Source organism: Onthophagus taurus, chromosome 3, assembly GCF_036711975.1.
Source record: "Onthophagus taurus isolate NC chromosome 3, IU_Otau_3.0, whole genome shotgun sequence".
Taxonomy (NCBI): domain Eukaryota; kingdom Metazoa; phylum Arthropoda; class Insecta; order Coleoptera; family Scarabaeidae; genus Onthophagus; species Onthophagus taurus.
This window is the reverse complement of record NC_091968.1, coordinates 8,217,362-8,243,471: the sequence shown is the minus strand read 5'-3', so window position 1 is coordinate 8,243,471 and position 26,110 is coordinate 8,217,362. Positions and strand designations below refer to the sequence as shown.

The 26,110-nt window shown below is 29.3% G+C and overlaps 4 protein-coding genes across 8 annotated transcripts in view; 2 read left to right on the top strand and 2 right to left on the bottom strand.

Annotated features, from left to right (window-relative positions):
* The window catches only part of LOC111413762 (uncharacterized), a 28,384-nt gene extending 10,811 nt beyond the window's left edge, over window positions 1-17,573 (top strand). For 4 of the 5 annotated variants that reach the window (XM_071195189.1, XM_071195187.1, XM_071195188.1 and 1 more), the window contains 4 exons: window positions 10,619-10,739; window positions 10,792-11,777; window positions 16,864-17,094; window positions 17,150-17,573. In XM_071195189.1, coding sequence (XP_071051290.1) covers window positions 10,683-10,739; window positions 10,792-11,777; window positions 16,864-17,094; window positions 17,150-17,474 — 1,599 coding nt within the window. In that variant the 5' untranslated portion in view covers window positions 10,619-10,682 and the 3' untranslated portion in view covers window positions 17,475-17,573. The remainder of the gene's footprint in view (window positions 1-10,618; window positions 10,740-10,791; window positions 11,778-16,863; window positions 17,095-17,149) is intronic. The other variant, XM_023044862.2, reaches the window with a different exon arrangement.
* LOC111413763 (cysteine--tRNA ligase-like protein, mitochondrial) lies at window positions 1,065-10,428 on the bottom strand. Its single transcript, XM_023044863.2, has 2 exons — window positions 9,619-10,428; window positions 1,065-1,935 (listed from the first exon to the last, which is right to left on the bottom strand). The coding sequence occupies exons 1-2, from the start codon at window positions 10,373-10,375 to the stop codon at window positions 1,151-1,153; spliced, it is 1,542 nt and encodes a 513-aa protein (XP_022900631.1). The 5' UTR covers window positions 10,376-10,428; the 3' UTR covers window positions 1,065-1,150.
* Window positions 17,513-18,207, bottom strand: LOC111413767 (Iron-sulfur cluster assembly 1 homolog MagR). The gene is made up of 3 exons (XM_023044868.2): window positions 18,045-18,207; window positions 17,929-17,982; window positions 17,513-17,872 (listed from the first exon to the last, which is right to left on the bottom strand). The coding sequence occupies exons 1-3, from the start codon at window positions 18,126-18,128 to the stop codon at window positions 17,618-17,620; spliced, it is 393 nt and encodes a 130-aa protein (XP_022900636.1). The 5' UTR covers window positions 18,129-18,207; the 3' UTR covers window positions 17,513-17,617.
* Window positions 18,208-18,433: 226 nt separating this feature from the next.
* Window positions 18,434-26,033, top strand: LOC111413757 (MOB kinase activator-like 1). The gene is made up of 3 exons (XM_023044858.2): window positions 18,434-18,588; window positions 18,680-18,846; window positions 18,908-26,033. The coding sequence occupies exons 1-3, from the start codon at window positions 18,575-18,577 to the stop codon at window positions 19,378-19,380; spliced, it is 654 nt and encodes a 217-aa protein (XP_022900626.1). The 5' UTR covers window positions 18,434-18,574; the 3' UTR covers window positions 19,381-26,033.
* Window positions 26,034-26,110: the final 77 nt, after the last annotated feature.

Below are 26,110 nucleotides of genomic sequence, written 5' to 3'. Positions count from 1 at the left end.
TGAAACTCCAAATTAGGCCATTTCTTTTTCAGAACTTCCGCATATTCTAGTACAACGCTAGGGCCAACTCCAAGGTCACAGTATACTTTGCTAATATTTGTTTTTGAACCTTGATAGGGCTCAAACCAATGAACATACCCTTCCTTAGAGGCGCCAACCCAGAGTTTATAGCCATATCTTATTGGCTTGCCATAAATGAACTGCTTACAGGAGTGACGACCGAAATACGGAACCATGGCTTCATCTGAATGGTTTTTTGTACGAATTCCTTTTTCCATAAATTTTTTATTCAAATGCTCCAAAAGAGGTCTAACCTTTGCAGATTTGTCTTGTTGATCTAGCGTGGAATTGTCAGCCAAATGAAAGTTTGATCAAATAAATTCAGTGAAACTTATCTCTACTGATACATTCTGTTACCAGACTATTGTTAGCGTCTCTATCACGTTCTCAAAACATTCTTCGCCGTGGAGTAATTAGGTATCCACTAATAATAAGAACTCCAAGAAAAGCTTTTATTTCGGATTCTAGAACTTCTTGAAAACGATTCTTTTGTTTAGCGTATCTATTTGTCTCAGTTGTTATTAGGTTTATAAGATCTTCATCAAAAAAATCTAGGAACCACCCATGAGGTGTTTTGTTTTCAAAAGAAAAGTTTTCTTACGATTTATGGAAAGCATTTCGATTCAAACAACTGCACATCGATAGATGAACATATTTTTAATAATATAAGAAAAATTATTTTTAATTTTTGCTCAATAATAAAAAAACTACTTACTTTGCAAATTGAATCTCATTCGCAGCCATAATCGATGTATATGGTATCTTTACACTTCACTGTGACGACGTTTTTACCGATTTATAAACCCACGATGATCTCATACGACGGTGTAGTTGTTACTGAAGGTATATACGCGAGTGGTGAGGAAAAATTACTAATACCTAAATCGTGTTACAACTTGTTCCTGGTGTGTCCTACATGTAGGACGCTAGGCATATCTGGGTTAATAGTTAAAATATATGTCGTTTTAGGATTATAAAATGGGATTGCAATAACCCAAAAAAGATTTTCTAAATTGACAATTTAATACAATAATTATTGCAATTTTAAACATTTATCTTAAAATTAATAAACAATTTCACTTTTTTCTCATTATCTCGACCAACTTGATATTTTCCCATAATCTTTAACATAAATTCCTATTTTCCTTAACTCTTCTCGTACGTCATCGCACATTTGCAAAGTGTTTTGGTTATTTTCCGCCAATCCCAATCTACGTACATCCTGTCTAAACTTAATCAACAAATCAATCACCTCGTTATACTCGATACTCTCAGTTCCCGTTTCCTCCAACACATCGATCCCGAAACTTCTAAATAAATCTTTCAAATAATTCATTACGGCAACAATACAGACAGAATGACTTAAAAAATTGGTTGGATCTCCATTCGTATTATTCGCCCCCAACATTTTATTTGTGGTAGACATCAAGTTATTAATAGATTTTAAGACAATCGGAGTATTAAAATCATCTTTCAAACCATTTTCGACGTTAATCATAGTCGTTTCTAACGTTTTTAATAAAAGATTGTTATCGATGACCGCGTTTACATTTCCTTTTAAGTAAATCGTGCAATTTGCAATGAAGTTTTTTATAGTTACCAGATTTCTGGTGGCAGTTTGAAGAAGTTCGTCACTAAATTCCATATGATTACGATAATGAGTCATTAAACAAGCCATTCGAAAACTAGCGGCTGTTGATTTTTTTAACATGTCTCTTATGCTTATTGTGTTTTTTAAGGATTTTGACATTTTTTCGCTTCCTCGTGAATGCAAGTGGCCAACGTGGAACCAATAGTTAACCCACTGATCTTTATTAAAGTATGCGCAAGATTGGGTTTCTTCGTTTTCATGGTGTGGGAATCGCAAATCGATACCTAAAATAATAATTAAATCTTTCTTTTAGAATTTTTTTTATTAACCCTTAGCTACACGCGTCTATGTTCAGACCTTGCTACCGCATTTGAATTTTTAACCGTTTCGTCGGTTTACTGCGATATATTAATACCAAAAATGATTCGTATGATCGGAAAATATCAATAGTTAGTAAAACAAAACGATTGCGAAACAAATTTATAATTTTTTTTTTTTTTAATTAAGACAATGCATCGTTAATACATTTTGAAAATCTTTCACAATGGTTTTTGCACACAACCTTGTGCACTCGGCACGGTTGTTGTGTTATTTTTGTGTTTTTCGCATTCGTGTCTTCTTTGGTCATGAACCGCTTGCTCCTCTGGGGCATCTTGATATCTAGCCAGAAAACTTTTTATATCCTGTGGAAGGTTGGCTATCTTAGCTTTTTCTTTTAGATGATTTTCAAGAAGGCTAAAAGACAATGCCTCTAGAAAATCCATCCTCGTCTTTGGTTTCTCAGCAGTCGTCGTGGGTATAGCAGGGAATTTACTCCTGTTAATAATATCTTTATTACAAGCTTCGCAGGAGAATTTTCTCGAGTATTCTACTGTTTGTCGACAATTGTCCTGCTCATCCACGGACTATACAATCTAAATTGAAACATATTAAACTGACATACTTTCCCCCTAATACGACCTCTGCATTACAACCGATGGATTTAGGAATTATACAAAATGTTAAACAGTTGTATAGAAAACAAATTTTAATAAAATTGTTAACCAATACGGATGCAGTTACTTCTACAACAATAACATTACTTGATGCAATTAAAGACTTAAACAAAACATGAAAGGTAGATATAAAATAACGAACAATAGCGAATTGCTTCAAAAAGGCAAAGATTGTTAAAAACGCCGAAATGCTGGAAGAAGATTACTGGAACGAAGAGGATCCTCATCCCTTATCTGAAATGAGGCGCTTATGGTCTTTATATGAAACCGCTGTAGATATGCACTATTCATTTGATGAATATATAAATATCGATGATGGTATCCATACAATGGACGTGCCAACAGACTAAGATTTTAGACAGCGTTATGAGAACTTCAATTCCAGATAAAAATGGTATGTGTATATAACTTTTAGGTAGCATAATCTGTTACAAATGTTCCAATAATAATAGGCTTGCTTTAGTTCTGAACTGTTCTGCGCATACGTCTTTATACAATATGTATGCGCGGAAGAGTTCAGAACCGTGCGGAACTACAATAATCAAACCACATAGACTTAGGCTCAGAAACTACAGACTCTTGAACCAAAACAGACCTAATGTTCTTATTGTTTCAAAATCAGATGAGGGTGATGATAATCTTGAAAATGAAGTATTTATCGCTGTGCCTACATTTGATGAAGCTTATTCCTCTCTTAGAAAGCTTGAAACCTTTATATTGTCAAGAGAGAATGTTCCAGATAACATTCATAATTCTCTACATTTCATAGAAGATTTTTTTGACAAAGAGCGGTTGTCCGCTTTAAGGCAAAAGAAAATTACCGATTATTTTAAGATTTCTATTTTAAATATACGTATTAGAAAAGTACATTTCTAATTTTTTTCTTTAGAGCTGAAATCCTACTAAATTCGAATTTTCCATAACTCGAAGTTTTCTTGCGCTCCCTTGGTGATTCGAGTTAGGGGAATTTCACTGTACTTAACTCTTCATAACTCAAAAACCGTGGTGACTAGAAAAATTCTACGTGCAGCATTGAATTCTACGTGAAAAACCTATTAGAACCCGTTTTTAAGATTCCAGATAGCCGACATACAGAAGGTGTCTGAAAATCGTAAATTTTGAAACACTCGTATATCAAAAACGAAGAGGGCTATGAAAATTTGGTTTGCGCCATTGTAAGTTTCACAAAAAAGTAGCTCAAGCCGCAACTTTCTATCTTTCATAATAACTGAGATACAGTACACTGTACAGGGTGGGCAAATTTGGGTGTTATTATAGGCTATCTCAGAAACTATAAGAGATACGAAAAAAGTAGGTGTCATGTCCCGGTCTCTTTTTTCGAGACTAACCCCATCCCGCAAATACCAAACCTCAGTCTTCTTTTGTTTTTAAGTTTTAGCCAAAAAGTCAAATTTTCGTGATTTCAAAAAATGCTCATATTTCATTTATTTTTGAAATTAGAGAAATGGGGTTGATACGTTCTTAAGACACTTTTTTAAGTGGAATATACTGCCGTTGAAGAGTTTTAAATATACTCGATGATTTTTGAGATACAACACAAAGTTGTGTTTTTTTAAATACAAACTATACTTGATTATGATGTTAAAGAAAAGAGCATATTTTTAGCTTTCCAATGATGTATCGCCTGTATGGTGTATTTGCGGAAAATAAGCGTTAATTTTCAATTCCAAAATAGTAAGCGCTAAAGTTAAAAATTTTGATTATAGTAGGCGGGTTCGGACAGTAATTACTACCTAATTGCTATATAGTTTTGCACGAATATGACAGAAAGTTGCTCTTGTACCATTATGCAGGATAAAGTTGGTTTTGTACCAATGAATAAAAACTTTGAAGAGTTGATTTAAATTTCTCAGTATCTTATCCCTTACTTTGTTCACCAATTAAAAATGATTTGTAGATAAAGTTTGTTTATTAAAAATACAAGAAACATATTAATTAATGAATAATTAAATATGAACAACAACTTCAGGAACTAAACAGTCACAGATTGTGTCATCTTCTTCTACTAAACTTACTGGTTGTAAGGTTAGAACAGTTGGGTATCAATGAATGAAATCTTCGGTAGTATCGTCCCTGTTTTCCCCAACCAGGAGATTTAGAAGTTTTTTCATATTAGCAACCTTTTCTTTTGAAATTGGTTGAGATAGAGGAAGATTAGGGATCATAAACTGGGCAGCGGACTTTCCATTGAAGCGATGTTTATATGGTATATGGAGCCTTATCTATCATTTTCAAAGAATCATTTTTTAATTTTATCGCTTTATGTCTTTAAAGATAATGAGGAATTTTTCAGCGGGAAACTCGTTTCGAAAAATTCATTAATGAAATGATCAGTAAACTTACGTTACTATAGTAACTAACAAGAGAAGTATCAGAACTGTCCCCCACCGATTTTGTTGAAATTTGGTACAGCGTACAGCATTTACAAAAATAACGTTTACGTATTTTTTTATACGTGCTAATAAAGCTCCTGGGGCGAGTTATAAGGGTTGGAAATCGGGGCGAAATATATATGTTCGCTTATAGGCTGAAAACGAAAATAGCTATCGAAATGTGGTAAATGTAAACTTATATTTATTTTCAAAGAGCTTTCCATTGATATATAACACATATATCTGAGGGCTTCAGGAGGTAAACTACCCCTACTTTTTTGTAATATTTTAAAAACTACCCTGTCGATTTTGGCAATATTATGTGTATTTATAGTACGTTTAAAAATATTAATGACGTGTTTTTTCTTATATGCCTCTGACCATCCCCTGCAAAATTACGGGGTATGATAGATAACCCCTTTCCTTAAGAATAATGTGATAAACTGTAACACTTTTGAACAATATTTTGAAGAAAACCATAAATTTGTTGTAAATTAAGATTTACGCAGTAAAAATAAACAATATACGATATTAAGGGGTGGCTGGGGTTAACTACCCTAACCACCCCAAAAATAAATTTTTTTGCGAAAATTGTTTGTCAATTTTGGTACAATTTATACAAAATATATTTTCGCTAATAACTTTCATACTCCTATAGAAAAATGTTTTTTATCCTTATTCTATTTAAATAACACAAAAGTTAGGATAATTATATAAATATTTATTAGTAATGAGTTATAAAGTAACTGACAAAAGAATGGTTGACTATCACAAATTGTATTCTACATTATTAATTTAATTTCTTTATTTTTACTTGTTTATTCAATATATTGTTGGCAATAATGAAAATCATGGAAAAAATGTTTTAAACACAACGATTGTTTACACCATGCACAAGTTATAACAGCTATATCTCCACAGATATCGCACGTAGGTTTTTCATTGGAAAAGCAAACCTCCACGGGATTTTCAACCCGTTCTGGTGTCTCCTCTACATATCCAGATGCAAACTAGTCGTATTTAAAAAAATAAATAAATCGTGGGGAAGACAACTGGTTAAGCGTTAAGGATTGCAATTGTAAAATATTATCTTGCTGATGCAAATTGACACCGTACTGGTAGAGAATAACTTGATCAGAAAATTTTCTAATGAAATTTTTCCATATTCTAAAACCAAATACATCCAGGGGTTGAATTTGACCTGTTGTCCCTGTGGGTATAGACAAATATTTAAACTTAACATCCGATGGAGTTGCTTCACTAATAATTTCAGGGCAGTGGCCACTCCAAGAATCCAGTAATAGTAGTGATTTGGCTCCGGTGTTTGGGAAATAGACATTTTGTAGCCAATTGTTCATATGAGCAGAAGTCAGTTTACCAGACTTTGATGCAAAAACGAATATGTTATCTGCTTTGAACATTGTATTTATTATCCTCGGTGCAAACGTACCAGAGGATTCTTTTAAAACAATGAAAAGAGGAGAAAGTAGCTTTTCATTTGCAGATATGATGGGTTGAATTGTGTAGCTATGTGTTGTCGATGACACTGACTGGACCACGCATTCCACGGTTTTAACCCCCAAAACCCCTTTTAAATAAAAATAAATTTAAAAAAAACTTAATTAACAATGTAGAATACAATTTGCCATACTTAACCATTTTTTTCAGTTGCTTTTTAACTCATTATTAATAAATATTTATATAATTATCCTAACTTTTGTGTTATTTAAATAGAATAAGGATAAAAAAGCTTTTTCTGTAGGAGTATGAAAGTTATTAGCGAAAATATATTTTCTACCGCAAACTTCTAACCCTTGTAGGTCTTACAATAGTACTACCTAACGTATAAAAAAATCATCGTGGTAAATTGCACCAAAATCGACAAACAATTTTCGCAAAAATAAATTATTTTTGGGGTGGTTAGGGTAGTTAACCCCCCCAGCCACCCCTTAATGTAGTATAGGGTTTATTTTACTGCGTAAATCTTAATTTATATCTAATTAATGGTTTTCTTCAAAATATTGTTCAAAAGTGTAACAGTTTATCACATTATTCTTAAGGAAAGGGGTATCTATCATACCCCGTAACTTTGCAGGGGATGGTCAGAGGCAAATAAGAAAAAACACGTCATTAATATTTTTAAACGTACTATAAGGATACATAATATCGCCAAAATCGACAGGGTAGTTTTCAAAATATTCCAAAAAACTAAGGGTAGTTTACCCCTGAAGCCCTCAGATATATGTGTGATATATCAATGGAAAGCTCTTTGAAAATGAATATTAGTTTACATTTACCATATTTCCATAGCTATTTTCGTTTTCAGCCTATAAGTGAATATATATTATATTTCGCCCCGATTTCCAACCCTTCTAACTCGCCCCAGGGGCTTTATTAGCACGTATAAAAAAATACGTAAACCTTATTTTTGGCCATACTATCGCTGTACCAAATTTCAACAAAATCGGTGAGGGACAGTTCTGATACTTCTCTTGTAAGTGGCATTTAACGTTTTCCTCGCCTACCATAATTAAAATTTTGAATATTAATCTTTAATATTTTAGAATTAAAAAATAATGCTTATTTTCCCCTAATAGACCATACGTGTAATACATCATTGGAAAGCTAAAAATATACTCTTTTCAGTAACACCATAGTCTACCATAGTTTGTATTTAAAAAAATACAACTTTGGGTTGTATCTCAAAAATCATCAAATATTTTTAAAATTTTTCAACGGCAGTATATTCTACTTAAAAAAGTGTCTTAAGAACGTATCAACCCCATTTCTCTAATTTCAAAAATAAACGAAATATAAGTATTTTTTTTAATCACGAAAATTTGACTTTTTGGCTATAACTTAAAAACAAAAGAAAATAGAGGTTTGGTGTTTGCGGGATTGGGTTAGTCTCGAAAAAGGAGACCGGGACATGGCACCTACTTTTTTCGTATCTCTTATAATTTCTGAGATAGCCTATAATAACATCCAAATTTGCCCACCCTGTACAATGGACATTGTAAGTAACTATCAGCTACAGAACAATTAGTGTAAAAGAACAAAAAAAAAAGAAAAAAATAAAAAATCAAAAATAATTGAATTAAACTTAATTGTTTGATCGCGTTTTCCTTTTAAAACTAATTTAATACAACTGTTAATTTACACCATTATTAAAAAAGAACCACTGACTAAAGCATAGTAGTGATCACTGCTCGAGAAATAGCAAATCAAGAGGGACATAACGTGGTTTATACTATTAACCTAGCTACTATGCGTCAAAAGTTGTAATACATTTTCCGAAGGTACTAAAACGTTATAAAATAACGAAAATAATTTTTATTCAAAAATTATAAGCGATCGTGAAAATTTTTTCAACTAAAAGTCATGTGAAATTATACTATCAACCCAACTGAAGAAAAAAAAATTATAGATTTAAAAAAATAGCGAAATTAGTAATCACATCCGGTATAACCGGAAGTACAAAAAGAATGATTTAACGTAATAATCCGTTTTAGCGACCTAACTATGCATTCCAAATGGTTTTCTTATATCACCAATAATAAAGAAAAATATGGGGGTGAGCTACTTTTGAGGGACACCTGTAAAACTCTAGCTAAAGTTGACATTTCAAAATTTTTTGAAGCAAATAATAAATGTTATATAATGTGCATCATCTCTAAACTACGAACAACTGTTAAGCCGACGTTACACGTAGCAGTCGACTGCTATGGCGGCAACTACGGAGGAGCGTGGTTTGACTGTTCCCGTCAAAATTTGCGTGTAACATGTCTATTACCATAGTAATGGACTGCGAGCAAAGCTACTGCGAGGGCTAGAAAATTTTCTACTTTCGGTATAGCACGTAAATTTGACGATTTACACGCCAATTTGACGCTAGCAGTCAAACCACGCCCCTCCGTAGTTACCGCCATAGTAGTCGATTGCGACGTCGTGTAACGTCGGCTTTAAGTTGACAGTAGTGGCAGATGAAAGTACATACCTGACGCTTCAATATCCATATTAAAAAACTAACGATTTTAAATTTAGGAAAATATTACGAACGTAATTACTCTGTCAACAATTCACGCGTAACTAAAGGTATTCCCCGTGCAAAAGATAAGCCAACTTTGCGCACACGGGTAGGCTATTCTGTTATGTTAATAAAAAAAAATTTTACAGTTCATGTCTGACTAGATAATAATGAACATTTTGAAGGTATTTGTGATTAGTTTAAAGATAAAACGTATATCTATTTTTGTCGTCGTAATTTAGTTATTTGTTCTTATGTGCAGTGGTGCAATTGAGTTGACTCATTTTAAAGTTGGTACTGAGTTAACTCAATTGCATCGCGCATCACAGTGTTACACACCTTTGCAGATAAATGTCCAAAATTCTACAACTGTACACTGTTTTTATTATTATTATTATTATTATTTCGTTTTAATGCCCCGTGGTACATTAAGTAGGTGTCTTATTTAAAAAATACCTAAACAGTTCAAGAAATAACGGTTTTGACATAATTAAAAAAAAAAGCGGTACTCTTTGCCGCGGCGCGTGTAGCTAAGGGTTAAGGAAGTTTTACCTCCTGCATGTATATCGATGGTATCCCCTAAAATATTCCCAGCTAAAGCAGAGCATTCAATATGCCAACCAGGTCGTCCAGGTCCCAATGAATTATCCCAAAACGGTTCTCCAGCTTTCGCCGCTTTCCACAAAGCAAAATCCATCGGATTTTTTTTAATATCACTTTTCTCGACGATGCTATTTTCACCGCGTTCTATATTTTGCAACTTTCCATACTCCTTAAAAGTCTCCACATCAAAATAATATGATTCGTCTTTAGCTTTATAAGCATATTTATCCTCCACCAATTTCTTAATAAATTTAACAATAACTGGCATGTTATCCGTAACCCTAACCACAATATCAGGTTTTTGAATCTTTAACAAATCCAAGTCTTCTAAATATTCTTTTTCATAGTGTCTAGCAATTTCTATTGGAGACCTATTTAAAGTTTTGCTTTCATTAATGATTTTATCATCAATATCAGTAATATTCATAACGGTGATTAGACGAAATTTAAAATAATCTCTTAATATTCTTTGGATAATATCAATTTTAATGTAACAACTGGCGTGGCCTATATGGGCCGAGTCGTAAACGGTGGGCCCACAAGTGTACCATGTTAAATACGGCTTATTTTTCGATATAATTAATGGAACTTTATCTTTTGTTATACAATTGTAGATTTTTATACCCGTTTCAATACCTTCCGGTTGTTTCCACGTTGATTTCAATCGTATAGTACACTTATAAACACGATTTAAAGTATTTAACATTTTATTTTGCACTTTTCGTTGTTGTTTAAAGTTTGGTTAAGTGAGAAACGTCAAATAATTGACAACTATTTAAGTTGGTAATATATTATAAATTAAATTATTTTCGATTAATTTAATCTATTCATTAAGTTGATTACTTTCATTTTATGCATTTTGATATAAATTAATATTAAAATATAAAAACAATATGGTGTTTATATATTAAAATAAATTTAAGTTGGTAATACATTCAAATTTTTCAAGGTTATGTTTTTTACACAAACGTCAACAAAAATAACGTTTCTCACAGCTTTTTAAAGATTTTTCCATGGATTCTTTTTATGATCAACCCAGAATTGTACCAAAACCAACTAATATCAAAAAGGTTCGTATTTAAGATGTTTCTAAATTAATTTTAATATTTATTTAATACTTAGTTAACCACGCCGATTATTCCCGAAGTTTCCCTTTTACAACCTCCATTAGCCAATACAGAACGAATTTTTCGCCCCCAACCGCCCCCGTTGTCTTCGTACACCGCGTGGACATCGCGAAATCGTATTGATAAAGAAAATTTTAGTCCTTATAAAGAGAAACACGTCCGATTTGAAAGTCCAAGAGATGGGTTCACTGCTGGAGTTAAAACTAAGACTTTAGAAGAATTATACAGGTCTAATTTACCAAATAGAAATTTAGATTTAAGTGTTATTGAAACTGTGCCGAATAAAAAAGAGAATTGTTATGATATTTTTAATTATAAACAATCAGATGGTTTTTTACAAGGACTAAAATGCAATGATGAGTTTGATGAAAAAGCACAAAAATCTTATGGGGATTATAAAAGATTTCAAACCTACAAAGAAAATAGATTTAATTATTATGACGATCCTTTAAATAGTAAAGAATTAGTTCAAAAAACAGAAAAAGTAGAAAAAAGTGATAAAGATGATGAACCAACAACCAGAGATTTATTAAAAGTTATTCAACAACAAAATGAACAAATACTTCTTTTACAAAAACAAGTAGCTTGTTTGCTTGAATCAAATCAAAATCGAAAACAAATCGAACCACCCCCAATAAACACAAATGATGATGATTTATACAAAAAGCCCAAAAAAGGACCTGTTTCCAAGATTGCAATTGATGTTATGACGAGTTTTGAGGTCTCATTTCGCCCACAAAATCAAAATCAACCCAGAAATAAATTGCGAGAGATTGAGGATAGTTTAAAAATTGAAGAAATAATTGATGAAGGACCAAAAAACATTTTGGATGGAATTAAAAAGATAGATAAGAATAAATTTGACATGGGGGAAGATGATGAGGAGGTTTCGTTGTGTTTACGAGAGCCTTTAAAGGTGGTGGAACGGTGTCCTAGTCCTGAGCAAAGTGTTCATGTGGAAATGCAAGATTATAGTTCAGAGTAAGTTAAATTAGTGTAATAAAATCAATTTTAACAAATACACTTATTTAGATATCCATCCTATTTGAGTAATTCCATGAAGGAGGTTAAAAATGTTTGTTGCATAGTGTTTGAATAATTTATAAGTAGTTAAGAAGGTTTAAAATTAAGCTTTTAGAGATTTTAAAGTAAGAATTAATCTGTATTTGCTTGAATATTTCTGTCTGTATTCAATTTATGTTGTTAACCTCAACCTAACCTAAAAGCTGTCAATTTTCTAACCAAAAAAGTCAATTTGAAGAAAATATTAGGATTTAAAAATGAAACTTTGAGGAAACCTCAAGAACTCAGTTATCTTCTTCTTTTCCTGATCCTTATTTCCTCCATCCACTTCTTCCACTCCCTCCAGTTCCTGGCTAATTCCTTTATATCTGCTAGATTCTTCCCAAGGTCTTTAGTCCTAAGCCTTCTCAAGGTCTATAGAACATAAGGTTACGCAATGCCGATTCTCCTGTGAAGAGAGCAATGACATAGCTGGTTCTATGCACAACACAAGGCGAGGTTCAAATATTTTATATACAGGGTGATTCAGAAAACCCCTGACGGACTTCTAGGGCAAGTAATACATCAAAAATGAAGATGAAAAGTCTTAATATACATGGTGTCGCAAATGCCTTCTTAACGAGATATAGCGGGTCAAAGTTTCTTTAAAATTAAACATTATCTGCAATAAAAAGCACATTTTTTAAAATATTGTCTACGCCATTGCTCTCTACGCGTGTAAAGTCATCAATTATCTATCAATTGGTCTCTTACACAACTTTGATCAAAGCAATAGTTTTTAAGAAAAACACGTTTGTAGAAAATTTGTTAATCCAATCAAAAACTATTGCGTTAATCAAAGTTTTGTAAGAGACCAATTGATAGATAATTGATCACTTTATACGAAAATACTGCCCGTTTGACAAAATTAGCAGTGGCGTTGAAAATATTTTTAAAAAAGGGCTTTTTATTGCAGATAATGTTTAATTTTAAAGAAACTTTGACCCGCTATATCTTGTTAAGGAGGCATTTGCGACCCGATGTATATTAAGACTATTCATCTTAATTTTTCATGTATTATCTACTCTAGACGTCTGTCAGCGGTTTTTTGAATCACCCTGTAGACTGTTCCACAGTATAGGCTATGTTTTACTTAACTCTTTACTCTGACTGTATAGGGAATTAGGTAATCTTAAGTTCTATAGACCTTGGGTCTTCCCCTCTTTTTCTTATCCTTATTCTTTGCTTCAAGTACCTTTTTTACTATTATGTTATGATCCATTCTAATTATGTGGGCGTACCAGTTTGTAGTTGCTTACTCTCTATTTTGCTCATTATCTCCTCTTGATTGATTGAGTCTTATTTCCTCATTCCTTATCCTATACCACTTCGTCTTACACACTATTTTCCGTAACAATTTTATTTCCATTGCTGCGATTTTTCCTTCTTGTTTATCTTGTAGTGTCCATGATTCACTGACATATGTTAATATTTGGACTGTCACCGAGTTGTACACTTTCAATTTTATCTTTTCATCTATCTCCTTCTTCCCAAAAATTGTTTTCTTTAGAGTATGATATACGTTGTTTGTTTTCCATATTCTTGCATTTATGTCTAAATTAGTGGATATCTGACAACTATCCAGTATCCGGCCATTTTTTTTAATCCGGCCCTCCAATATTTACCAAATATCCGGCTTTGGCCGGATATTAAAAACTTACTACTTAGTACTCCACCATTCACAGGAATTCGTATCTCCTTTAGGTGTTGGACACTGCAGGTAATATCTATATTGTTGATCAAGTTCAACCCAATAGGACTTTTTTCGTTGAATACAACTTTATTTATATCAGGTTTATCATTAGTAACCTCATTGTAACAATCCCAATACGATATATGTCTAAAATCTCTTGTTGCAGTTTCGTCTAGTTTTCTTCTCTTCGCTTGTAATTCATCATCTCATTCATTACTAACAGAACTGTCGCTGTTATCCCTTTCGATTATTAATTAAAGTATCCTCTTTTTAATTAATTAAAAAGCCGTTTTGAAAAATCCAAAACAACATTTGAATTTTTGATCAAATTTTCGATGTTGCAATTTTCATCGATAACTTTCAAAATTCGCTATCAAATTCATGTCTGGAAGGATCCTGGTGGAAATATCATCAATTATTAATTAAAGTATCCTCTTTTTAATGTAAAAAACCATTTTGAAGAATCGGTTTTAGTTCATGGGAAATACATTTTTGAAATAATCGACAATTTTTTCGAATTTTGCAATTTTCGCCGATAAAGCTTTAAAAATGACTGAAAATTTCCTAAAGTGTTAATAAAAATGTCTTCTTTCCAATGAACCAACCCGTTTTGAAAAATAGCTGTTAGTTTTTGAGAAAATAATATTTGAAGTTTTGATAAAATTTTCGATGTTGTAATTTTCATCGATAACTTTCAAAATTCACTATAAAATTGATTTCTTGAAAGATCCTTGTGGAAATATCACCAATTATTAATTAAAGTATCCTCTTTTTAATGCAACAAGCCGTTATGAAGAATCACTTTTAGTTCTTGAGAAATAAATTTGTAAAGTAATCGACAATTTTTTCGAATTTTGCAATTTTCGCCGATTAAGTTTTAAAAATTCGTATAAAATCCAGTTCTTGGAATATGAGTATGAAAATTTCCCAAAGTGTTAATAAAAGTATCCTCTTTCCAATGAACGAACCCGTTTTGAAAAATAACTTTTAGTTTTTGAGAAAACAATATTTGAAGTTTTGATAAAATTTTCGATGTTACAATTTTCATCGATCACTTTCAAAATTCGCTATAAAATTCATTTCTTGAAGGATCCTTGTGGAAATATCACCAATTACTAATTAAAGTATCCTATTCTTAATGCAAAATGCCGTTTTGAAGAATCACTTTTAGTTCTTGAGAAATACATTTTTGAAATAATCGACAATTTTTTCGAATTTTACAATTTTCGCCGATTAAGTTTTGAAAATTCGTATAAAATCCATTTCTTGGAATATAAGTATGAAAATTTCCCAAAGTGTTAATAAAAGTGGTAAAGATATATATGTTCATCGATTCTACTGACCTTGTATGCATCCCATTTAAAATAATAATATTGGTTGCCATAGCAACGAAACAAAAAACAATACAAACAAGCAAATATCGCCAAAAAATGCGCTACGATTAATAAAGAAACTTGTATTTGAAACATTTTTCTTTAAAACCACAAATGGCGAAGTTATTGGCTATATTCCAGACATTTACATACTCTGTATATACATACTTAGAAGCCACTCCTTCCCTTTTATCGTCTATCTTGTCTTTGCCGTTCTTGTCAAAGACAAGATGAAGTGTTGTCTGTTTTCATCTTCATCATTGCCTCTCCTAATTCTTCCATTGTTATCTTTTCAGTTGCTATGTCTGTAGTGTGTTCCTTTATCTCATCTTTTCTTCCTTCCTCCATTGTTTGTTTCCGGTTTCCATCCTTGAACTTTTTTCCATACAAATTTGGTCTTTGTCTTTGACGGCTTTTATTTGTTTCCTTTGATCTCCCTTCAGTTTTCTTATTTGATTCCAGAATTTCCAGTTATTCGATCTTTTCTTTTTCACCTCCCTTACCATATTCTTAGCTACATCTCTGTTCTATAGTTTACTCTATTCTCTTCCGAATTCGTTCTTATGTATTTCTTCCATTCTACTGTCGGACCTCTTCATTCCACCAGTGTATTGTCTTGGTCTGATTACTATATTTTCTCATTCCACACACCCCCATAGCTTTATTTTGCATTATCACTTTAAAAATTCTCCAACTTTCCTCCAGTGTTAAATTCTCTGTTTGTTCTAATTTTAGAAATTCTTTGTTTGTTTTTTCTTGGTATTTTAGTCTTTCTTCCTCCTGCCTTAGTTTATAGATGTTTATTTTCGTGTAGGTTTTCATCTCTTCTTTTTTGATTTCTATATTATTAATAGTTGTCATGACTAGTCTGTGGTTGGTTTCCATTTTTGCTTCAGTCTTTACCTCCTTGACTCTGTTATGGAGATTCCAGGTATATGTGATGTAATCAATAATACTTTTAGCATTCCTTTCTTCCGCCACAAACGTATATTTATCTTGCCTTCTCTCACTCCATATAGTATTTCCAATCAATAAGTCGTTTATTTAACAAAATTCCAGCATTTTTTGCCCATTGCAAAACTTGCAATGCAAATTTGCAGACTTGAGTGCGTAGATTTGAATTATATTCACCTTTCCGTTTAGGTCAATTCCCAATTTCAGAATTCTTGAATTTATTGGTGCATACTTATTTACTCTTTTATTTAACTGTACGTTTATTATTCCTGACAGCTTCTTCATCCACTCTTCCCCTCGTCGTTTGCTTCATCCTTTACAATTATTTTGTTGTATTACTCCTTTCCTCCTGAGTTTCCTTAGTTCAGTCATCAAATCATATCTCTCTCTTTCAATTTTCTTAGAGTAGTCCTTATCTATCCATATATTCCTTTGTTAGTTTTACTAATATTGGCCTATTGTTCTCTTTATATGCTCCTATTCTACTAGTGATATCAATATCATCGCTTGTTAAATTTACTCCGATATTCCTCATCAAGAAACTTTCAAATCTCTCTTCTTTAATTCCATTTATTACCACATTTTTACGTCTTACCTTTCTTCTTAGCATATCTATACGTTTCTCCTGTTCCACAATCTTTCATCTCCCTTCTGATGTCGGTCAGCTGTTTCTTTATGTCTCTGAACATATTTTCAATTTTTTCCATATCTGACCTCCATCGTCTATCCGTTCTATCAAATTCGATTTTTAGAATGAAATCTTTATGAACACAAAAATTCCTATTACAGCCCTGTTTATGCCCCCTAAATTTGTTGTTGACGGCACTCTTATCAATTAACCGCCCTCAATCTGATTATATTATTCGTTGTTTTATGAAAATATACCCTTTTTACCAATGAAATCCACTTTTCCTCACTATCACTAATAATTCAAGTTCAGCATTCTAATGATTCAGTTATCTATATCACATATATCTTGTTGTAGTGAAGAAGACGCTGAAAGTGATTTAGGTTGGACGTTGTACAATAATATAATGGGACAAGTTAATAATATATTTAAAAACGCTGAAACTAACCCAAAAGAACTTCCCCAATCTAATAAAGGTGTTAAAGAAATTAAAGATAAAACTTTGAGAAGAGTTAAAGAAGCTACAATGAAACATTTAAAAAATATTGGAGTTAATCTTCCTTTAATCGATGAAAAAGATGTTTCAAAGTATGTGTATTAATTAAAAACGTTTTGAGTTATTTTTTTAAATAAATATTTATAGGAACACAACAACTAGTGACGATTTTAGTGAATCTGATGTAAGTTTTGCTGTAAAACAACTATTAATGAAATATTTACCTGATGAACAATTAGCAAAATTAAGTAATAATAAAAAACAAGCAGATTTAGCTGAAAATACGATTAAAAGAAGACCAGAATTTTCATTTGCAACGATTCAATACATGAAAAAGTACAACTTATTAGCTTTGTCAGGTGAAGTTTTAGATGGAAATCCACAAAATCTTCGACAACCGTCTTCAAAAGACGCGAAAAATCAAAAAATCTTAGATGTAACCGCATTAAAACAACAACCGAAACTGTTATGAGACGATTTTTTATATATTTTTAATAATTCTACTATTAATTCTATCTTTTCAATAATTTAATTTTCTAACAAATAACAAAAATAAAATAAATATCTACAACTTTCAATTTATTTTAAACGACTAGAGCCTCCTGGTGATCCATATTACACGCTAAAAGATTCGCCACATCCACAAGTGCCTTTTATATTGGGATTGTTAAAAACAAATTCAGAGCTAAGTTTATTTTGGACATAATCCATTTCTGTTCCTAGTAAAGTTAGCTGTGCCTTTTTATCAATAATAACTCTAACCCCATCCTGGACGACTTCTTCATCCATCGGACCCTTTTTCTCTGCATAATCTAAAGTATAAGATAACCCATTACATCCTCGTTGACGAACTCCAATCTTTAAGCCAATCTAAAAATTAATTTTTTTATTAATCTCGTTTAGTTCATATTTTATCTTGTTTTTACGAATCGATCTTTTCCTTCTAAAATTTCTTTAACTCGACTGACAGCTGATTGCGTCTAAAAAAAGAATGTATAGGTTAGGTTTATGTAATGGATTAAAAATTGAGGTTAGAACGCACCAACACCAACGCAGCTCTTGTGGGTAAAATTCTCCTACCTTTAACAGCCCTCACGGTGGCTGTAGCGACGGTTTTAGTTGCCATTATATTAAGATTTTATAAAAAGAAAAAAATTATTTTTGTTCGAAGTGTCAAAAAATTGTCAAAACATATTTTCAAAGATACCAACATAAAAGTATATGTTGAAATGCAATTATCGAGTTAATTAATTAGTAATTATTAATATTGTTTTCTTTAAACAAATTAATAATTAAATAAAATTGGTGATTAATAAGTAGATTTATGAATGAGTATAAATTAATTGATTAAATTTTTTTGGTAATATATTTTTTTGGGTTGGTCCTTCCGAATCTTACTAATCATCTAAATGACATTTGACATTTTTTCCCCTAAAGTGACTAAAAACATATGTATTTCTCATCGTTAAGGTCATTGACAAAAGTGTAAGAACGAAACTTGTTCGGGAAAAACGTAAATTTTTCTTTAAAAAATTCGTTTTTTAACCGAATCAAATCAGGAGCGTGTCAACAATGAGCTTCCTTTTGTAAGTACAAAACATCAAGATAACACACTCCCCAAAAAATTGGATTTTTCTATTTTTAACCTTTCCTCGTTTTTATTTTTAAATTTAATAGTGGAAGCCGCTCCTCGAAAACCTTTAAACCAAAGAAAAACATCCCGGAGGGTACGCATCAATATGAACTTATGAAACATGCTGCGGCTACCTTAGGTTCAGGAAATTTAAGACTTGCTGTTATGTTACCTGAGGGGGAAGATTTAAACGAATGGGTTGCAGTTAATAGTAAGAATAAAAAGAAAACAAAAAAACTCAAAGATTTAAATTACTTTAAAATATTTTTTAGCTGTAGATTTTTTTAATCAAATTAATATGTTATATGGGACCATAACAGAGTTTTGTACTGAAGATACATGTGCAATAATGTCAGCTGGACCAAAATACGAATACCATTGGGCTGATGGTCACACAGTGAAAAAACCAATAAAATGTTCTGCCCCAAAATACATAGATTATTTAATGACATGGGTTCAAGATCAATTAGATGATGAAACACTATTTCCTTCAAAAATTGGGGTTCCCTTCCCAAAAAATTTTCTTTCAATCGCAAAAACGATCTTAAAGCGCTTATTCCGCGTTTACGCGCATATTTACCACCAACATTTCAGTGAAGTAGTCCAATTGGGCGAAGAAGCTCACTTGAATACTTCATTTAAACATTTTATATTTTTCGTGCAGGAATTTAATTTAATCGAACGCCGCGAGTTGGCGCCTTTACAAGAATTAATCGATAAACTTACAGCTAAAGAGGCACGGTGAACATTTTTCTTCGAGAAAAATCATTGAATTTATACAAATAATTAACCTCTAAAACACGCTTAATGATTTTTATTTTTTATATATTCGCACTGCCACAAGTCTTATTTGAAGTTTGGTTAGTTGACAGATGAAATGTCAATTTGACAGATAATATATGAACGTATCCATGGAACTTGAGGAATAATTTCTGGAATTTAGATTTAAATTCATTAAAGTAATCTGTTTTAATTTTTGAATTTGATAAAATAACAACAATATAAACTCATTTGATACTAATGATTTTGACAGGTTAAATACCAAAACAATTTTTTGGATAAAGATCGAATATCATACTGACTGTGTTAATATTAATAGTAAATAACATTATTTGGATGAAATTAGCTTAAAAGAATAATACAGAGATGATGTTTATAAACATCAAAATGGAAACGTCAATTTGACAAGTAATCTGTCAATTTTCATCTTAAAAGTTAATACCAAATTTAATTTATTTAAAACGGATGAAATCAAATTGATGACTCATAGTCAAAGAATTGATAAATAATCATATTATCATTATTATTAAAGTAATCTGTTTTAATTTTTGAATTTGATAAAATATCAACATCAATATAAACTCATTTCATAGTAATGATTTTGACAGGTTAAATGTCAAAAAAACATTTTGAATCAAGATCAAATATGATATTAAATGTGGTAATATTAATAGCAAATAACATTATTTGAATGAAATCAGCTTAAAAGAATAATACAGAGATGTTGTTTATAAACATCAAAATGAAACGTCAATTTGACAACTAATCTGTCAATTTTCATCTTTAAAGTTAATACCAAATTTAATTTATTTAAAACGGATATGAAATCAAATTGATGACGCATAGTCAAAGAATTGATAGATAATGGTATTATTATTATTATTAAAATAATCTGTTTTAATTTTTGAATATGATAAACATCAATATAAAGTCGTTTGATACTAATGATTTTGACAGTTTAAATGTAAAAAAAAATATTTTGAATAAAAGTCAAATATGATACTAAATGTGGTAATAGCAAATAACATTATTTGGATGAAATCAGCTTAAAAGAATAATACAGAGATCTTGTTTATAAACATCAAAATGAAAACGTCAATTTGACAACTAATCTGTCAATTTGCAACTTAAAAGTTAATACCAAATTTAATTTATTTAAAACGGATGAAGTCAAATTGATGACTGATACTCAAAGAATTGATAGATAATAGTATTATTATTAAAGTAATCTGTTTTCATTTTTGAATTTGATAAAATATCAACATCAATATAAACTCATTTCATAGTAATGATTTTGACAGGTTAAATGTCAAAAAAAATATTTTGAATAAAAATCAAATATCATACTAAATGTGTTACTATTAATAGCAAATAACATTATTTGGATGAAATCAGCTTAAAAGAATAATACAGAGATGTTGTTTAAAAACATCAAAATGGAAACGCCAATTTGACAAGTAATCTGTCAATTTTAATCTTAAAAGTTAATACCAAATTTAATTTATTTAAAACGAATGAAGTCAAATTGATGACTCATAGTCAAAGAATTGATAGATAATAGTATTATTATTAAAGTAATCTGTTTTAATTTTTGAATTTGATAAAATATCAACATCAATATAAACTCATATTGATGAAACTCTTTTGATACTAATGATTTTGATAGGTTAAATGTCAAAAAAAATATTTTGAATGAAAATCAAATATCATACTAAATGTGTTAATATTAATAGCAAATAACATTATTTGGATGAAATCAGCTTAAAAAAATAATACAGAGAAGTTGTTTATAAACATCAAAATGGAAACGTCAATTTGACAACTAATCTGTCAATTTTCATCTTAAAAGTTAATGCCAAATTTAATTTATTTAAAACGGATGAAGTCAAATTGATGACTCATAGTCAAAGAATTGATAAATAATAGTATTATTATTAAAGTAATCTGTTTTAATTTTTGAATTTGATAAAATATCAACATCAATATAAAGTCATTTGATACTAATGATTTTGATAGGTTAAATGTCAAAAAAAATATTTTGAATGAAAATCAAATATCATACTAAATGTGTTAATATTAATAGCAAATAACATTATTTGGATGAAATCAGCTTAAAAGAATAATACAGAGAAGTTGTTTATAAACATCAAAATGGAAACGTCAATTTGACAACTAATCTGTCAATTTTCATCTTAAAAGTTAATACCAAATTTAATTTATTTAAAACGGATGAAGTCAAATTGATGACTCATAGTCAAAGAATTGATAAATAATAGTATTATTATTAAAGTAATCTGTTTTAATTTTTGAATTTGATAAAATATCAACATCAATATAAAGTCATTTGATACTAATGATTTTAACAGGCTAAATGTAAAAAAAAAAATTTTGAATCAAGATCAAATATGATACTAAATGTGGTAATATTAATAGCAAATAACATTATTTGAATGAAATCAGCTTAAAAGAATAATACAGAGATGTTTATAAACATCAAAATGGAAACGTCAATTTGACAAGTAATCTGTCAATTTTTATCTTAAAAGTTAATACCAAATTTAATTTATTTAAAACGGATAATATCAAATTGATGACTCATAGTCAAAAAATTGATAGATAATAGTATTATTATTATTATTAAAGTAATGTGTTTTAATTTTTGAATTTGATAAAATATCAACATCAATATAAAGTCATTTGATACTAATGATTTTGACAGGTTAAATGTAAAAAAAAAATTTTTGAATCAACATCAAATATGATACTAAATGTGGTAATATTAATAGCAAATAACATTATTTGGATGAAATCAGCTTAAAAGAATAATACAGAGATGTTGTTTATAAACATTAAAATGGAAACGTCAATTTGACAATTAATCTGTCAATTTTTATCGTAAAAGTTAATACCAATTTAATGTATTTAAAACGGATGAAATTAAATTGATGACTCATAGTCAAAGAATTGATAGATAATAGTATTATTATTAAAGTAATCTGTTTTAATTTTTGAATTTGATAAAATATCAACATCAATATAAAGTCATTTGATACTAATGCTTTTGACAGGTTAAATGTAAAAAAAAAAATTTTGAATCAAGATCAAATATGATACTAAATGTGGTAATATTAATAGCAAATAACATTATTTGGATGAAATCAGCTTAAAAAAATAATACAGAGAAGTTGTTTATAAACATCAAAATGGAAACGTCAATTTGACAACTAATCTGTCAATTTTCATCTTAAAAGTTAATGCCAAATTTAATTTATTTAAAACGGATGAAGTCAAATTGATGACTCATAGTCAAAGAATTGATAAATAATAGTATTATTATTAAAGTAATCTGTTTTAATTTTTGAATTTGATAAAATATCAACATCAATATAAAGTCATTTGATACTAATGATTTTGATAGGTTAAATGTCAAAAAAAATATTTTGAATGAAAATCAAATATCATACTAAATGTGTTAATATTAATAGCAAATAACATTATTTGGATGAAATCAGCTTAAAAGAATAATACAGAGAAGTTGTTTATAAACATCAAAATGGAAACGTCAATTTGACAACTAATCTGTCAATTTTCATCTTAAAAGTTAATACCAAATTTAATTTATTTAAAACGGATGAAGTCAAATTGATGACTCATAGTCAAAGAATTGATAAATAATAGTATTATTATTAAAGTAATCTGTTTTAATTTTTGAATTTGATAAAATATCAACATCAATATAAAGTCATTTGATACTAATGATTTTAACAGGCTAAATGTAAAAAAAAAAATTTTGAATCAAGATCAAATATGATACTAAATGTGGTAATATTAATAGCAAATAACATTATTTGAATGAAATCAGCTTAAAAGAATAATACAGAGATGTTTATAAACATCAAAATGGAAACGTCAATTTGACAAGTAATCTGTCAATTTTTATCTTAAAAGTTAATACCAAATTTAATTTATTTAAAACGGATAATATCAAATTGATGACTCATAGTCAAAAAATTGATAGATAATAGTATTATTATTATTATTAAAGTAATGTGTTTTAATTTTTGAATTTGATAAAATATCAACATCAATATAAAGTCATTTGATACTAATGATTTTGACAGGTTAAATGTAAAAAAAAAATTTTTGAATCAACATCAAATATGATACTAAATGTGGTAATATTAATAGCAAATAACATTATTTGGATGAAATCAGCTTAAAAGAATAATACAGAGATGTTGTTTATAAACATTAAAATGGAAACGTCAATTTGACAATTAATCTGTCAATTTTTATCGTAAAAGTTAATACCAATTTAATGTATTTAAAACGGATGAAATTAAATTGATGACTCATAGTCAAAGAATTGATAGATAATAGTATTATTATTAAAGTAATCTGTTTTAATTTTTGAATTTGATAAAATATCAACATCAATATAAAGTCATTTGATACTAATGCTTTTGACAGGTTAAATGTAAAAAAAAAAATTTTGAATCAAGATCAAATATGATACTAAATGTGGTAATATTAATAGCAAATAACATTATTTGAATGAAATCAGCTTAAAAGAATAATACAGAGATGTTGTTTAAAAAGATAAAAATTGAAACGTCAATTTGACAACTAATCTGTCAATTTTCATCTTAAAAGTTAATACCAAATTTAATTTATTTAAAACGGATGAAATCAAATTGATGACTCATAGTCAAAAAATTGGTAGATAATGGTATTATTATTATTATTAAAGTAATCTGTTTTAATTTTTGAATTTGATAAAATATCAACATCAATATAAAGTCATTTGATACTAATGATTTTGACAGGTTAAATGTAAAAAAATATTTTGAATAAAGATCAAGTATGATACTAAATGTGTTAATATTAATAACAAATAACATTATTTGAATGAAATCAGCTTAAAAGAATAATGCAGAGATGTTGTTTATAAACATCAAAATGGAAACGTCAATTTGACAAGTAATCTGTCAATTTTTATCTTAAAAGTTAATACCAAATTTAATTTATTTAAAACGGATGAAATCAAATTGATGACTCATAGTCAAAGAATTGATAGATAATGGTATTATTATTATTATTATTAAAGTAATGTTTTAATTTTTGAATTTGATAAAATAACATCAATATAAACTCATTTGATACTAATGATTTTGACAGGTTAAATGTCAAAAGTATTTTGAATAAAGATCAAATATCATACTAAATGTGTTAATATTAATAGTAAATAACATTATTTGGATGAAATCAGCTTAAAAGAATAATACAGAGATGATGTTTATAAACATCAAAATGGAAACGTCAATTTAACAAGTAATCTGTCAATTTTTATCTTGAAATTTAATACCAAATTTAATTTATTTAAAACGGATGAAGTCAAATTGATGACTCATAGTCAAAGAATTGATAAATAATGGTATTATTATTATTAAAATAATCTGTTTTAATTTTCGAACTTGATAAAATATCAACATCAATATAAACTCATTTGATACTAATGATTTTGACAGGTTAAATGTCAAAAAAAATATTTTGAATAAAGATCAAATATCATACTAAATGTGTTAATATTAATAGCAAATAACATTATTTGGATGAAATCAGCTTAAAAGAATAATACAGAGATGTTGTTTATAAACATCAAAATGGAAACGTCAATTTGACAATTAATCTGTCAATTTTTATCTTAAAAGTTAATACCAAATTTAATTTATTTAAAACGGATGAAATCAAATTGATGACTCATAGTCAAAGAATTGATAGATAATGGTATTATTATTATTAAAGTAATGTTTTAATTTTTGAATTTGATAAAATAACATCAATATAAACTCATTTGATACTATGATTTTGACAGGTTAAATGTCAAAAAAGAAATATTTTGAATAAAGATCAAATATGATACTAAATGTGTTAATATTAATAGTAAATAACATTATTTGAATGAAGTCAGCTTAAAAGAATAATACAGAGAAGTTGTTTATAAACATTAAAATGGAAACGTCAATTTGACAATTAATCTGTCAATTTTTATCTTAAAAGTTAATACCAAATTTAATTTATTTCAAACGGATGAAGTCAAATTGATGACTCATAATCAAAGAATTGATAGATAATCGTATTATTATCTTTATTATTATTTAAAGGCGCCTTAAAACTAAACAACATAATTATCGATGATTAATTTCGTAACCATCGGATAACGAAGTGGTTAGCACCAAATAAGAAGTGAAAAAATTAACGGTTACGAGCGCTTTTCGTACACATAACTCGTAAATATTTTTAGAGAGTTTACACCTTGATCCTAGTACGCACTTAATCGAGCGTTTTTCGTTTCATTATAAGAATCGTCGTTTAATCGAAGGAGTTTAAGCAATTTTTTTCTTTTTAATGTAATTTTTATATCGGCTTTTTACTGTGTTTTGTGTTGATTTATTTTATAATCTTATTAGGTACTTTTTCTTTCTAATTGTGATGTGTATCGAGGATTTTTTTGTGTTGTGTATTATGTTCGTTTGTGCAATTTTTTTCTTTGTATATAACTGACAATTGTTCTATTATTAAGTCTTAATAAAAAATAAAAATCCTCTTTTTAAATTATCGAGACGTTTAAATTTCAGCGAATGCTCTAATAAGCAAAAATCTTGTGAACCAAACCTATAGTGTTTTGTGACCTC

Coding starts and splice junctions, on each gene's coding strand:
- LOC111413767 (XM_023044868.2), bottom strand. CDS start 18,128: ATGGCAACTAAAACCGTCGCTACAGCCACCGTGAGGGCTGTTAAAGGT. Junction 17,983..18,044: donor CAAGAGCTGCGTTGGTGTTG/GTGCGTTCTAAC, acceptor TTCTTTTTTTAG/ACGCAATCAGCTGTCAGTCG. Junction 17,873..17,928: donor TAGAAGGAAAAGATCGATTC/GTAAAAACAAGA, acceptor ATTAATTTTTAG/ATTGGCTTAAAGATTGGAGT.
- LOC111413763 (XM_023044863.2), bottom strand. CDS start 10,375: ATGTTAAATACTTTAAATCGTGTTTATAAGTGTACTATACGATTGAAA. Junction 1,936..9,618: donor CATCGATATACATGCAGGAG/GTAAAACTTCCT, acceptor TTATTATTTTAG/GTATCGATTTGCGATTCCCA.
- LOC111413757 (XM_023044858.2), top strand. Junction 18,847..18,907: donor CGAATGGGTTGCAGTTAATA/GTAAGAATAAAA, acceptor AATATTTTTTAG/CTGTAGATTTTTTTAATCAA.